A 16,825-nucleotide genomic window follows, 5' to 3' on the forward strand; every position below is an offset into this window, starting at 1 on the left:
ATGAAATGTTTTCCTAGTCACGAAGCTCTTTTTGTTTTATAAAAGTAGGTAAATTACTTAGAAAAGTAACAACTTCCTTCTTTTTGCTGAACCTCATTTAAATATACTACTTTAAGTAGCTAATGAATAAGCCACAAAAAATACCATCGTAAAATCCCATTTGCACTTTCATGCATTTATGATGAGATAAATAAAGCAGAGTTCTGATGCTTTTTAGAATACATGGTTGTACCCTTCCCAAGTTTATAGACCTACCACACAGCATCAGACAATCAGCTCTAACTCAGTTATGGGACAATTCTGTTCTTCCACCAAGCCAGTTCATCACTAATAATAATGATCACTTCATATGTTACATTTTAAACTTTTAAAAAGTGTAATTATATGCAATCTTTTAATTAACTTGTAAGTTAATAGGACAGGTATTATCATCATCCTCATTTTTTACTTCAATTTTTCAGTTTGACTTTACTAAGTAGCTTCTTTACTTAATTTCTCTAGGCATTAGTTTTGCCGTCTGTCCAATGAGTATAGTATTCCTGTCAGACACTAACTATAAGGAGGAAATGAGATGGTGCATGTAAAGCTCTTAGCAAGATGCCAAGCACTCGATGAAAGTCAGCTATCGTTATTGAGAACCAACCCTATAAAATGACTGGCCCAGTGTTACTGCTGTTTGAAGTTTCTGCAGTGCTTTCACATCCGTTATCTCAATCCAGTTTTACCTTCCCTAGGAGGTTAGCAAGACAGGGATTATCATCTATATTAACAGATGAAAATACTGAAGCCCAAAGAAGTTATGGGATCTGCACCAAGTCCGGGCAGGCAGGAGAAAGCTGGGTCACGGACCTAAGTGCCTCCGCTTCTAGAGCAGCTCCTATGCTACATAAACTCAGGTCACCTGCCCTGGTGTCATCATATCCTACAGGTACCCTTGTTCTGCATGATGCCTGCAGCAACCTGTGAGATCTGGTTTAAACCCACCATACACCTCCACAGCCAGCACAGAACTGCCAACCATATCAATGCAAAGTTTGGTGCCCTGGATCTCTGAATTGACCACAAACCTGGGTTAAGCAAGCCTTTTTCATGTAAACGTAAATACTGATGTTTACTCAAATCAAACAATGACCAAATCACTTGGGACAGGATAGGAAAAGCTAAACAAAGCCCCAGGAAATATTAGTCCCATTTATTTAAAAGCAGTTCAGAAATTGCATTCATTAATATCAGAAATGTTTAACCACAGAAATATAGATATAAGGAAATTATGACATTTTGGATCAAATGATCAAAAACTCTCCAGTAGTTGGTTTTATAGCAGAAAATGAATATGTATCTTTAAAATGTTTTCAAATCCTAGACAATGAAGCAGGGGGTTTTTTTGGTCTGATTTCTAAAGATAAATGAATGTTGCCTAGTAGCTACTATGTTTTAAAAAAATTGTAACCTATTTACAGAATATTTCCTCATTTGGTAGATCTCCAACTTGCCTCTTTAAATGATAGGGAAACCCACGGTGTTTTGTAAAGTCATCAAGTTTTAAAATAGGAGAGCTTTTGAGATGATTACCTAGTTCAGTGGTTTTCAATCTGTGGTCCACAGAACTCTGAGTTCTGACCTTAGCAGCCACTAGGAAGGGGACAGATAAGATAGAGCTCCATGAAATGGGTTTCCAGGCACCCATTCTTACTTCATCTTAAAAGTCCTGATTTCATCCAATTCTTAGATTTTGCAGAAGACCAACACAGAGGTCCAAATGCAATGCACTCAAGGTCACACAGAAAGAGAGTTGGCAGAGAGGAGAACAGACCTTCCATCTCCCAACTCCTCAGGGGGTCCTTGTCCTCATTATGCTATAATCCTTTGTACTCTGCCACTCATGAAAAAGCAAATGCTTGAGTCTCTGCCAACTTTTTATTACTTTTGTCCTCCCCCATTCTGAACAGTTGCTTGGGAAGAGATTGGTTTCTATTGGCCTGGAGTTGTTGAGAGAAGATGAATTACTCTCTTCTGTGCCAGAACTGCCCCCACCACCTACAATTTCATTCATTTTTTTTATTGAGTACCACTCGTGTGCCAAGTTCTGTGCTTGGTACCATGGCAAAGGCAAAGTAAAGCCAACGGGAGTCTGGACCACAACACTGCCCGAGGGAAGTTGAATTGTGCAGTTACAAAGCAGCATGATACCTGAAAAGACACATGAGACAGACAGGGAGGAGAAGATTTTTTTAAAAACTGTCATGGCTATTTCTGAGAGATGCCCAGTGGAAGAGATGTAGAGCCTAGCCAAGCAGCTTAGAAGCACAGTTGCCATTAAGCTGTCCTTTCTCTGCCCCAGGTCACCCAATCACCTCTGCTTGTCAGAGCAGCCAAACTACCCTCTAACGCAGCCTGCCCCTCATACAGATGGCAGAGCTAGCAAAAGGCAAGGAGTGGGACTAAAGATGTGCACCGTGAGTGGCAGTTTGTTTGGGAGTTTCTTTAACCTTGTTCTTGTTTGTTTGCATGCTTTCATTCTGGATGGTAGCTTTGCTTTTGTGTCTGCACATCAGTGGCATGATTTCGTTGACTGATTATTTATGAATTGCCTCTGTGCAGGGCACTGTGTTAAAAGATACAGTAAAGAACCAATATGGATTTTGTCCCATATTGTGAAACTAAAGAAAATGTATACATAGTTAAAAGATAGTATACAGTTAAAAGTGATGAGGGGAGTTAGTGCTATGGGTATTTGGAAGAGGAAGAGAGAAGTGTCTGGCTACATGTTGAGAGGGAAAATAAGGACAGGCTTTAGAAGAGGTAGCAGTTGATTAAGAAATTTCATTGGGTGTCATGGGCTGCATTGGGAAGTAAAGTATCTGTTGCTCTGACAGCAGTGAGCAGGCTGGATTGGAGGAGACAATGCCTGCAGGCAGAGAAATCTGTTAGGAGACTGATGCGAAAGGGCCTAAATTCATGTCACAGAGATGTATTTGGCAGACATCACTACTGGAAGACCTCCGTGTCTGTAGGGAATACAGGAAAGAGAAGAGCAACGATGCCCCACGGTATCCAGCCTGGGTGGATGGGAGGACGGCAGTGCTCTGAACAGTAACAGTGATCACAGGAGAAGAAGCAGTTTGTAGGGGAAGATAATGAATTGTCTGGACCCACTGAGCTTGACATACCGAGAGTACATCCAGCCATCAGGATGTTAGAAATGAGGTTCTGCAGCCCTGGAGAAGAGGCAAGAGGTCGTGAGAGATGCACTGAAAGGGACAGATGAAGCCATGAAAGCGACTCCTTATGATTCGTTTCTATTGTAAGAAGAACCCAGAACCTCGCAAATTAGGTGCTATGAAGTTAGTTATATTAGGACTTTTCTTGGAAAGAGAGATATGTCACAATATGGAAATTTCACACCTGAGTAGTGTGAGCCTGAAGAGGGCTTGATTTTTAAAGTCAGGGATATTGTTCTATAATAGCTTCTGACATGATTTCAGGACAAAGACTCAGTCATCTTTAAGTGACACATGGGAATTGAAGGGATAGCCTCATTTCATCCACTTATATCATGTTTCCAAATGTTTCTGTCTTCTGCTTTCTCAGACTTGAATTTTGTTTCACTTAAAAGTTCTAATTCCTGAAAACAGAGAAATATAAAAAGAAGAAAGCGAAAAAAAACAAACCACAAAACACCCATAATACAAACACCAGGAACTAACAACTGTTTTGAGTCCTTTTCTAATATATTTATGTGTACACACACACACACATATGTATACACATACACACACACACACATACGTATACACATACACGCACATATATAGGCTTTACAAAAATGATTGTATAGGTGGTATATGAACACGTAAGTTTTCTTAGTATTGTGGATTACATTGTCCATTCTATTTTGTATTGGATTTTTGCAGTTGACATTACATTTGAACATTTTCCATGTCATTAAAAATAGTTCAAAAGACTTCATGTTCATATGCTGCATAATATTTTATTCCATGAGTTTGTCATAACATGGAAGCATTCTCCTGTCATTGGACAGTTCAGCAAGGTGTGGACTTTGAGAGGATTATGTGCAATGTCTTTCTTCTACTTATATCACATGAGTCCAGAGTGACCCCTTCTTCATCCTCATCTTCTCCTCTTCCCACCACGACCCTTGATTTGAGAGACTTTCGATGGAATCAAGTCATTGCCCAGTGTAGGAAGTGCATGAGCAATCAGAATAGTGAAGGCAATGGAGAATGAGTAGTTTTACCCCCAAACCAACTGTTTATTACATTTCCCTTGGCGATCATTTTTTAAAATTATTTTTGCCTCCTTCCCCACTGCATGTATGTTCAGACACGTCTGAATGCATACATAAACATGTATGCACGCACGTACACATAAAAATGAGGACCTAAACATGGAAAGAATTTCTTAAAGTCCCTAAATGGCATCCTTTTCCATCATTGTTCAATAGATACACTTTGCCTAAGAAAAAGATTAAGTGTCTTAAAAGGAAGCAATGGAGAGTTAAGTTTAGGCAGTGTTGCCTGCCCCTCTGTGACAATGTGGTGAAAGGCCAGGGCCATGGCATGAACCCCAAGAGAGAGCAGAGCCCATGCACATGAATATGCATTAACAGGGCTGGACAGAGCACCATTGTTTTGATATCTTTCTGTTTTCACAGGTGCCATAGAGTCATTTTATGAGTCTTCACCATGACCTATGCCATAGAAAGACAAATATAGCTATAGTTTTGCTGAACCCAGGTTAAAAGCTCCTCGTTCAAACAAAAACATGATTTCTAAATCAGTCCAATGCAAAGCCTAACGTCTTGAATTCTATAACTCCCTCTTTCATTCCCCTTCTTTTCTTCTAGCCTGTCTCCTTCAATATTACTGCCTCCATTTTAAAAATCATCAGCTGATAAATCAGTTGGCAGAGATCTGTAACAGTTCATTCGAATATTGAGAATGACAAATCATAGCTATAAATTTTTTCAGGAGAGAAGACAGCGATATGCATTTCTGCATTTAGGTCTGGATGTAGGCATGAGTGAAGATACTAGGGTTAGCTAAAATATAACTGCAAAGTCAGTTGTCTATGTTCCTTAATTAACTACCAAAGTTATTAGAAGAACTTTGGAAGGTTGGAATTCTATCAAATACAGTTCTTTTAGAAAGAAAATTTCCTTAATTACTAGGCAGAAGAATTACTGGAAGGAGATCACATGATTCTACCCAAAGACAGGATTAACCTTTCACATCCAATTTCTTGTCAAAAGAAGGCAGAAAAGAATAAGAAGTTTCTCTATCTTGGAAAACAGGGAGAAAAGTTTAGTGTTAATATTCATCCCATCCATTCTTGTGTTTGTTAGAGCTATGGGATTTTGAGCTTCCTCAAAAGGCAGCATCCATTTTCATGAACATCGTTACTGAAGAGTAATGCACATACACACACCATGAAAGTTTAGTGATATAAATGAATACCTTTAGTCATACAAATAAATGAAGAAAATTTAGTCATGTAAGATAAATAAGCAAATTACTACTCCAGTGTTTGTACCTCTTCGGAAGAGAAACCTATATTCAAAGATTTGTTTCTCGTTTTCTTTCAAATTTAATTTCTCTCATTTCTCCCTTACCTTTCAGTAATTTCTTCAAGAACTACCCTTTTTATTACTCCCCCTTTCCGCATCGGGCATGATGTCCAGCCAGTGCTATTTTTTATCTTTCTGTTCCACAGTATACCTTGCTCACTCTACCCAAAAGCTTAGGTTTACTAGCCATATAAAAAGAACGTACTGTATCATCCTATGTCAGAGGATGGGATCAAAGTGAGTCTTAATGTATTTATTTAAACATGAATACAAACATTTATATTGAATACGGATATTCATCCCAGAATATCCCGGAATACATGAGTTCCATTCATCCCAGAATAGAATACATGAGTTCCTTCAATATTCAAAAGAAGGACTTGCTATCGTTTGTCAGTGGTAAAATAAGTGTCTTCTGCTCATGACCTACCATGCCTTGCTGCAGCAAATACATGACATCCGTGAACAGAGCTCTCTCTGTCTCCCACTCTTGCTGGAGAGTCTGTTGTATTAGCCCTTTTATCTGAGATTCACGAGTCATAAATCTCCCACAAACAAGGGGACTCAGCAAGAAGAAAGTCTTGCCAATTGGAGGTTTTCCTTGAAATCAGTGAGGTAGTTAGTGTACTTTATTGGAGTCCTAAAGGCCTCTGGGGACTCCCACACAACCTATAATATCATTTCTTGTGAATCCATTAGCCATACAGCCTAAAATGTCATTTCTTATGGCTCCTTTAGTCTTTATCTCTAAATCTCACAGGTTTCCCAGAGCACCAGGTATACTAACAACAGTCAAAACAATCACAACCACCACCATAATAGCAGTTAACACCGTATCACATTTTATAGACCACAAAAAAAAGATCTTTCATCTTTATTATCACTTTTTAACTGCCCTACCTTTATTTTGGTAGGGAACGTGCTTTTGTTAATCGTTGCCTACTATATTCACTAGTTCCCCTTCCCTTTATAAAATAACCAAGTGGCTGCTTTCCAGATTTTACTAAAATCCTCAGATCTGCCAAGGGTGCATTACCTATTTGCTAATGCATGCTACATAGTGTTGTCAGTTCCCAGGTACATACTCTTACACATAGCTCTCTCGTTCGTCGGAAGTGAGACCGTAACTGTAAAATTGCTTGGTGAGCATCTGGAAGTAACATTAATAATGATGATAATAATGACCTCATAGGATGTATAACTGGGGGGATTAAAGAACATTTACAAACTTATTGTGTCATAGTTAATGATGAGGTGCCCAGTCTTCTTACTACCACCCTTTCCACTGGTATTTCCTGCCTGGATCAGAGAACTAATTATAGTAAATGGTGCCCTTTCAAAGAACTTGCCCCCTCCTCAAACAGATGCTAGCATAAAGATTTTGAACTGTTGTAGTGTTGTTTTTTAGAGACAATTTATTAATGTTACTTTGCATTTGTCTAAAAAAATTGTATAATGTAATCATTTAGTGTTTATTTTATTGTGTGTACCTTCTACTCAGAGGGTTGGCATTATTGTTCCTAACAGTGACGGATACAAGCAGATCATGCCTTATGACCTCTACCATCCCCTTCCTCGGTACGTAAATCAATCATCCTGATGCTAGAATTAGTAAATTAGTCTTCTGCTTCTTTTATACATATATATATATTATAGATTTTGTGTTTCTCTGTAAAAGTAAGATGGTAGATAGTATGTTTTGCAATCCATCCTGAGCTCTGCTTTTGAATAACACTGGTCTGCTCAGACAGTAAGCTTGTCATTCAAAAACCATTTTAAGATACGATCGGATTACATTGCAGTGGACACAGTAATTCACTGTGATTAGATACAGTGTATGGGTTTATGTTATGTCTTTCTTTCACTCCCTTTGTCCTTTTTTATGTTTCCTCTGCAATAGGACCCTAGTCATTAAAGCACTGTTGCTAACTGTTAAACAAACACTGCCTGAATTATTATCCCAATACCACAAATGTGGAATTCCAGATGTGGTATTACTCTGCATAGGGGCTTTGAATATCCTTTTTTTGTTCCAAAGAAATTATAATTAAATACAAAAAGGCAGTTTTTTCATATCCTTATTGTTCAGAACATTTGGTGGGGAGGGGAGGTTTTTTTTGGGTTTTTTTCCCCAAAACATAAAATTCCATGCACTAAGCTGCTTTTTTAAAGTACGCTATTTTTTAAAACTAGAAAAAGTCATTAAAGTGATTGAGGAACTTTTAAAAGAACTTGTTCTCTTTATTAATATATTCATAAGAAAACTGGAGAAGCTGAAAAATACTCTAGCTACTGAGCGTATCACCTGCCACATTGGAAACAGCTCCCCAGAGAGCAGAAGTTAGATCTGGGTGTGAAGCCACCACTGTGCTAAGCAAGACCTTTGCTCTATTCTCTTTGCTCATTTGGACTTCAGGGAGTCAGCTGCTGTTTAGACCCCACGGTTTAAATCAGATCACAAATAATTGGAAATAATCCACGGTGGTTTGTGCAATTTCAAACTAAACAAAGCCCAGAAAATAATTTTATTCTGAACTGTAAAATAAAGCTAAGTTTGATTGAAAATCTTCAAATACTTAATGAATTGAAATACAAAAAGAGGACCTCGAGGTCTTTTAGTCCAGCTCCCCAGTGATGCTTCATTCTCCCACTCTTCCCCAATAATCTCACCCGTTCACCACACATATGTGAACCCATGTATTTACACAAATATGCATATATGTGTATTTACTACACATGTATTCCGACATATTTTATGTATATGTACACACACACACACACACATGCACACACGCACACGTATAAACCAATACAAGTTGTCATCCAGCCTCTACTTAAATACTTCCAGTGACTGGCCCGGAACTCACTTATCACCATTCTAATGGTAGCATATAGAAAGGGTTACTTGATTAATACTATATATAATTGTTTGGGGTTTTTTTTAAGTTCTTCCACTAAGGAGTTACTTCATTCATCAGCTCCCTCCCACTTTCCTATGACTATATTGATAAAGACAATAAATGACTTTAGAATGCTACTGATGTATCCTTTTGCTGGTTTGATCCAGAACCAAACTTGAAAAAAAAAATGAATGAAAATATAAAAAGATTAATTTAACTGAACCAAGATTTTATTTGATTTTAATTCCTGTATCTGTAAAATAAGTATTCATAGGACGCATGTATCTGGTTGGGTGAAGGCCGTGTATTTCGAGATAAAGGCACAGTTGGGTATCAGGGGTGAGAACATCAAGTTGATGTTTTTCCTGTCGTGGCACTCCTCAGTTTCTTTCATATCTATGATCTCTCTTGTTTATATTTCTCTGGTGTAACTAATGCCTGTCTTAGGTTAAACTTGATTTCTTATATATTCGGATTTCCCCCAAGTGCCTGAAGCTCAATATTGTCAATGAGAGATTGAGATGAACCTCCTTGATGTTTATTTGCACCCTGTCTTCTGCACACATTGACCTGTCCATGCATCACAATGGGAAAAGACAACTAGCAAATAAACAGACTATATTTCTTACCCCGTGCACTTCTGTTACTAAACTAATTCTAAAGTTAGATATTCTGCTTTATTGATAAAGCCTTACTAAATGGAAGTTATTTCTACAAATATGTTTTCATTTCTTAAGAAGAATTAAGGCTCAAAAATGGTTCTCAGAGGGCAGCTACTTACTGATCAAGGCAGAAGGCTTTACTTATTGAAATTATTTGAATGGGTTTAAGACCACAAGTGTAGATACAAAACACAACATTAACACAAACAAAGAATTTTTAGATTCTTTTTTCTTGCTTTCAGTCTTTGACTATAACATATATCTGAATATAATATAAGAACATAGTCTGATGAATAATCTTTAATTTATACTTAATATATGCAACTTTTCCACATAACCCTTAATTTTGAGAATTTCTTAAACTAAATACACTGTGTACTTAAAAATTAAAAGCCAAAGGAGTTAAAATATATGAAGTCATCTCTTATTCTTCCAGGGCAAGATTCTTGGATATATTTTTTTTTTCCAAATACTAACCTAGTCCCTGTTTTAAGATATCCTAACTGATGCCCTCTCTGAGCTTTTGTTATACTTTCTTTAAAGCACCGAGATGGTTTGCTTTGAAATTCCACATAATCCTATCATTATGCAAGGATTCACATTATAACTTTTCACATATAGAACTACAGTTGAGTGCCGGAACCATACTATAAATACTTGGAATAATATTCAAATCATTTGTCTTTCTGTGATCACTGACATTGAAAAGGATACTTATTACTGTTTACAAAATTACACCATGGATCAGGTCCAAGTGTTGAGACAGAAATTAATCACTGTCTCTTTAGAAGGGTCCAGTTTAGGGATGTTAGAGTACCAGTTAGAAAATGTGCTCTTTTTATGGCATCTTAATGTTCTAAGAGATTAAATGTCCGTTCAAAACATATTCCTAGTTCACTGTCAAACTGAGTCTAATGCAAATTTGTACGTATACATTCAGCCCAATTTCAGTCTGAATCAGACCTGTTATCCACCTCCAGCTCTCCAGAGATTTACATGGAGACAAATGAGAATTGGTTTTACCCTTTTGGAAGAGAAACTCTCTACAGAGCTGCTTCCTTCTCTTGAAAGGGAACAGAGAGTCTCGAAAGGGCTAAACAGAGGACCTCAGTTTCCCCATAATAACATTTTCTTATGTGTCTCCTGGGGAAATATGCATAGGAAAATATTGTATTTGGCAACATGTTTAGGCTGTTGGCAGTGGAGATAACAGTTGTTGCCTAGACTTGAACAGTGCAGAGAAAATGTGGAGGAAAATTCTCTGTAACTGGGAAACACACATTATCCAGGCTCTTGCAAAAGAGAAAGCAGGCTCACAATACACATGAAATCCCATGTAGAGAATAATTCACGTCTCCACGGTATGCCTGTGTGGTATTTTTACATTTAACTATTAAAGTGGATCAACTTGGTGACATTTTGTTTTTCTCTCATTACAGTGATATCTCTCATAATTCTAAGAGAAATCTTAAATCTTTAGCAGTCCTTATCAACAAGCAGACTATATATGCAAGAAAAAGAAACCCAGTCCCCATGTTTTTATTGTTAAAAACTACGACATTCTTTAAACCTACGGGAAGAGAGAAGAGAATCGGGCAAAGATAACTCTCAGCCTCTGGTCCCAGATGCATCAGAGCTGTGTAGCGATCTGAAAAATCAATGAAATTCTCTTAAATGCTATTGACAATATTGTTATTTTTTCCCTTACTTTACTTTATCTATAGATTCCAATGCCATCAGCCTTTGAACCAGAGCCAAACTTCTTCACAATTCCAGGAGTTCTTTAGGGAGTGCTAACTGTCAGTACCCCCGCCCCTAGCACCTAGGGAACAAGTAGATAACGCCTATATTAACATTTTGGCTCCTTAATGATGATACAGTTTGAACATCAGGATTATGCTAAATCCATGTACTCCCAAAGTTGATGACTGTAGAAGCAAGGGAGAAAGAGTATTTGGTTTACCTGAATCTTTCTTGAGCTTCTCATGTAAAAGTATCCAGAAGCTAAGTAATAAAGTATTGCATTGAAAATGAAAAGTGTTATCCCAGGTACAAACTATTAGTGTTAACTGATTAACCAATTTTAGTCTTGAGATAGATATTTAGACAGATAGATATTAGATAGATGCAAATATAATTATAAAATATAAAATGTAAATATTATATATACACGTACACCCACACACAAACACACACACATACAGACACACTCAGAATCTATACTGAAGCTGTAAGAAGAAGGACTGAACAGCCCTCTTTGGAGTAAGCTACAGACCCCACAGTTATCCTTGTAGACCGCTCTCAAAGAGTAATTTCTTACATTTGTGTAGAGCTTCGAGGCTTACTTACAGAGCACTTTTGCCAGCATCGAATCCTCTCTGACTCGTCAGATTTCAGGCCAGAGCTGGCTTTTGGTTATCTGGAGTGTAGCCTCTCAGAACCTGATCGCCCCAATGGGCACTGGGAAGGGGTTGGTGGGAAAGCTCACTGAGGAGGTGGGCAGTGTGCGTGTCTGCCCTGATGACTCCCCTTGCTTCTGTAGGTGGGAGGCCACCCCGTGGACCGCGTGCTCCTCCTCGTGTGGGGGGGGCATCCAGAGCCGGGCAGTTTCCTGTGTGGAGGAGGACATCCAGGGGCATGTCACCTCAGTGGAAGAGTGGAAATGCATGTACACCCCTAAGATGCCTGTCGTGCAGCCCTGCAACATTTTTGACTGCCCTAAATGGCTGGCACAGGAGTGGTCTCCGGTAACTGTGCCTTCTTTCTTTGTTCGTTAGGAGAGTAAGTCCACTCTTCCCTCTCCTCATCATGACCCCACTGCCCACCCTGTGCAGCTCCCTGCTTCTCCTCTGGAGGGTTCTAGAAGCCCACCCGTTTAGCCCCCAGACTAGGCTTGCCCCAAATCGAGCCCTGCCAAAAGTAAATGCGTAGGAAAAAAATATATATATATATATTTTTTTCAAACATCTTTCTTCAAGCTACTTTAAGAAACCTCTATCACTCCCCATAACATTCCCTCAGATGGCAAGAGGAGGCAAATGTCTGTCAAGAATAATTGAGGCCGATGACTGAGCCTGAAGCTGTGTACGCTGTTCTGATGGTCAAGCTCAGTAGACCAAAAGTTTGGTTTCATTTTTTATTTCTTCTACTTTGTCTATGTCCAAAAAGTATCTTCAGTGGATTAAGAGGAAAATTATGTATATTATTCACTGAAAAAAAGATGAAATGAAGATAGCAACATAATTAGAATGGAGGTGAAGTGGGATTAATTAAAACCAAAACGGTCTAGACATTAGGGAAGCCACTGCAGCAGCTTAAGCATAAAATGTTATTTGGGGGCTCCTGGCTGCTAGTGGAAAAAGGTGTGAAATGGCACAGGAGATGGAAAGATGTGCCCTCAGCCACAGAGATGGCAAAGGGCTATTCACTTAGCCTTGTGGCTTTGTGGCAGCACATCAGAGCTGTGACGTCTCTTTCTATCTAGACTTGCTCCCAGGCATGTAGAACCACTGGAGGTGCTGTCTACATCTGGCCATTGAATCACTTCCTTTCAACGTCTTTTCTCCATGTCACTATAATCAATTGGATCAGCCATGCAGCAATATAAATTAGCTATGATGGAAGTTAAAAACATTTTAATGTCCACATGGGAGCTGGCATTTCCCATACTTTGGACCTAACAGTCATTAGCAAAGTGACTAATAAAATTGACATACAGTCTTGGTAATCAAAATCGGCCACACTCTATAATTTCTTTTCTCCTTCTTTTTGCAACTTGGTTTGGGACTTTGCACACAGTGGGTGCTTGAGAAAGGCTGACTGACTAATCCAAAGCTAAGAAATTGCAAATGATTTAATGTTCAGCCAGCTTCACCCTCAAATTGCCAAATAGAACAAAGATCCCATGACTAGTAAGAAGTGGTATAAAGCCACCAGGAGTCCTTCTGTAAAAGGAGCCCTTTAAAAAGTCTCAGGTGGGAAATGAAGAAAAGTAAACAAGGCTTTGCCTATGAGTCTCCTCTCTTGCATTCTCCTTCCAGTGCACAGTGACGTGTGGCCAGGGCCTCAGGTACCGTGTGGTCCTCTGCATCGACCATCGGGGAATGCACACCGGAGGCTGTAGCCCCAAAACCAAGCCCCACATAAAAGAGGAATGCATCATACCCACTCCCTGCTATAAACCCAAAGGTAACTTGACAGGGGCTCTGTAACCGGTCTTGTCATTGTTGTACGTATTCAGTGCTGTTTTCAACTCCTTGGAATATAATTAAGTATCCCAAGTGTTCTTAGTAGCTATTCTTTGTAACTTAGACTCTACTAAATGGACTTAACTCTTTCTAAAAATCTTTCAAATGGTTTTTCTTGCACATTGTTTTTAAGCACTATGTATTGCTGTAATTCTCTCCTGGTTCAGAAAGTTGATAGAAGACTGTTGCTGAAAAATATCAGATATATTTGCTCGAAAGGAGATATTATAGAAATATATGTCTGATTTACTATCCATATTGCTTGCTGTTAAAAACAAGGCGGTGACAGCTTCCCTGGTGGTGCAGTGGTTAAGAATCCGCCTGCCAATGCAGGGGACACGGGTTCAAGCCCTGGTCCAGGAAGAGCCCACATGCGTGGAGCAGCTAAGCCCGTGTGCCACAACTACTGAGCCTGAGCTCTAGAGCCCGTGAGCCACAACTGCTGAAGCCCACGTGCCTAGAGTCTGTGCTCTGCAACAAGAGAAGCCAGCACAATGAGAAGCCCGTGCATGCAACAAAGAGAAGTCCCTGCTCTCCGCAACTAGAGAAAGCCCACGCGCAGCAACGTGACCCAATGCAGCCAAAAATAAATACATAAAATGAATAAATTAAAAAAAAAAAACAAGGTGGTGAGGCTCATCAAGAAAAAAAGGGAGAGGGCCCAAATCAATAAAATCAGAAATGAAAAAGGATAAGTTACAGCTGACACCACAGAAATACAAAGGATCATAAGAGACCACTATGAGCAACTATACACCAATAAAGTGGACAATCTAGAAGAAATGGACAAATTCTTAGAAAGATACAATCTCCCAAGACCGAGCCAGGGAGAAGTAGAAAATACGAACAGACCAATCACAAGTACTGAAATTGAAACTGTGATTTAAAAACTCCCAACAAGCAAAAGTTCAGGACCAGATGGCGTCACAGGTGAATTCTACCAAACATTTAGAGAATAGTTAACACCTATCCTTCTAAAACTATTCCAAAATATTGCAGAGGAAGGAACACTTCTGAACTCATTCTATGAGGCCACCATCAGCCTGATACCAAAACCAGACAAAGATATCACAAAGAAAGAAAATTACAGACCAGTATCACTGATGAACATAGATGCAGAAATCCTCAACAAAATGCTAGCAAACCAAATCCAACAATACATTAAAAGAACCATATACCGTGATCAAGTGGGATTATCCCAGGGAAGCAAGGATTTTTTAGTATCTGCAGATCAATCAGCTCAATCAATGTGATACACCACATTAACAAATTGAAGAATAGAAAGCATATGGTTATCTCAATAGATGGAGAAAAAGCTTTTGATAAAATTCAACATCCATTTATGATAAAAACTCATCATAAAGGGGGCATAGTGGGGGAATACCTCAACGTAATAAAGCCTATATGTGACAGGCCCACAGCTAACATCATACTCAACGGTGAAAAGCTGAAAGCATTTTCTCAAAGATCAGGAACAAGACCAGGATGCCCACTCTCACCAGCTTTATTCAACATAGTTTTGGAAGTCCTAGTCACGGCAGTCAGAGAAGAAAAGGAAATAAAAGGAATCCAAATGGAAAAAGAAGAAGTAAAACTGTCACTGTTTACAGATAACATGATGCATTACATAGAAAATCCTAAAGACACTACCAGAAGACTACTAGAGCTCATCAGTGAATTCGGTAAATTCACTAGATACAAAATTGACATATAGAAATCTGTTGCATTTATATACACTAATAACAAAATATCAGAAAGAGAAGTTAAGGAAACAATTCCATTTACCATCACATCAAAAAGAATAAAATACCTAGGAATAAGCCTACCTAAGGAGGCAAAAGACCTGTACTTCAAAAACTATAGGATGCTGATAAAAGAAATCGAAAACAACACAAACAGATGGAAAGATATACCATGTTCCTTGACTGGAAGAATAAATATTCTTAAAATGACCATACTGCCAAAGGCAATCCATAGATTCAATGCAATCCCTATCAAGTTACCAATGGCATTTTTCACAGAACAGAAAATTCTAAAATTTGTATGGGAACACAAAAGACCCTGAACAGCCAAAACAATCTTGAGAAAGAAGAACGGAGCTGGAGGAATCAGGCTCCCTGACTCCAGACTATACTACAAAGCTACAGTCATCAAAAGAGTATGGTGCTAGCACAAAAATAGACATACAGATCAGTGGAACAGGATAGAAAGCCCAGAAATAAACCCACACAGTTATGGCCAATTAATCTATGACAAGGGAGGCAAGAATATACAATGGAGAAAAGACAGTCTCTTCAATAAAGTGGTGCTGGGAAAAGTGGATGGCTACATGTAAAGAATGAAGTTAGAACATTCTCTAACACCAAATCCAAAAATAAACTCAAAATGAAGTAAAGACCTAAATGTAAAACCAGATACTATAAAACTCCTAAAGGAAAACATAAGCAGAACACTCTTTGACATAAATAGTAGCAATATTTTTTTGGATCTGTCTCCTAGAGTAATAGAAATAAAAACGAAAATAAACAAATGGGACCTAATCAAACTTAAAAGCTTTCGCACAGCAAAGGACACCATTAACAAAATAAAAAGACAACCTATGGACTGGGAGAAAATAGCTGCAAACAATGCTACCTACAAGGGATTAATTTCCAAAATGTACAAACAGCTCATACAGCTTAATATCAAAAAGAGCAAACAACCCAATCAAAAAATGGGCAGAAGACTTAAATAGACATTTCCCCAAAGAAGACATACACAGGTGGCCAACAGGCACATGAAAATATGCTCATCATTGCTAATTATTAGAGAAATGCAAATCAAAACTACAGTGATATATCACCTCACACCAGTCAGAATGGCCATCATCAAAAAATCTACACACAATAAATGCTGGAGAGGGTGTGGAGAAAAGGGAACCCTCTTGCACTGTTGGTGGAAATGTAAATTGATACAGCCACTATGGAGAACAGTATGGAGGTTCCTTGAAAAACTAAAAATGGAACTACCATATGACCCAGCAATCCCACTACTGGGCATATACCCTGAGAAAACCATAATTCAAAAAGGGTCATGTACCACAATGTTCACTGCAGCTCTATTTACAATAGCCAGGACATGGAAGCAACCTAAGTGTCCATCGACAAATGAGTTGATAAAGAAGATGTGGCACATATATACAATGGAATATTACTCAGCCATAAAAAGAAATGAAATTGAGTTATTTGTAGTGAGGTGGATGGACCTAGAGACTGTCATACAGAGTGAAGTAAGTCAGAAAGAGAAAAATAAATGCTGTATACTAACACATATATATGGAATCTAAAAAAAAAAAAAAGGTTCTGAAAAGCCTAGGGGCAGGACAGGAATAAGACGCAGACGTAGAGAATGGACTTGAGGACACGGGGAAGGGGAAGAGAAAGCTGGGAC

The 16,825-nt window shown here is 38.6% G+C and overlaps 1 protein-coding gene across 3 annotated transcripts in view; it reads left to right on the forward strand.

Annotated features, from left to right (window-relative positions):
* ADAMTSL1 (ADAMTS like 1) overlaps positions 1-16,825 on the forward strand; it is a 465,052-nt gene that overhangs the window by 201,083 nt on the left and 247,144 nt on the right. For 2 of the 3 annotated variants that reach the window (XM_061200460.1, XM_061200463.1), the window contains exons 10-12: positions 7,115-7,165; positions 11,692-11,896; positions 13,190-13,337. In XM_061200460.1, coding sequence (XP_061056443.1) covers positions 7,115-7,165; positions 11,692-11,896; positions 13,190-13,337 — 404 coding nt within the window. The remainder of the gene's footprint in view (positions 1-7,114; positions 7,166-11,691; positions 11,897-13,189; positions 13,338-16,825) is intronic. The other variant, XM_061200461.1, reaches the window with a different exon arrangement.

Source organism: Eubalaena glacialis, chromosome 9 (assembly GCF_028564815.1).
Source record: "Eubalaena glacialis isolate mEubGla1 chromosome 9, mEubGla1.1.hap2.+ XY, whole genome shotgun sequence".
In the NCBI taxonomy this organism is placed as follows: Eukaryota; Metazoa; Chordata; class Mammalia; order Artiodactyla; family Balaenidae; genus Eubalaena; species Eubalaena glacialis.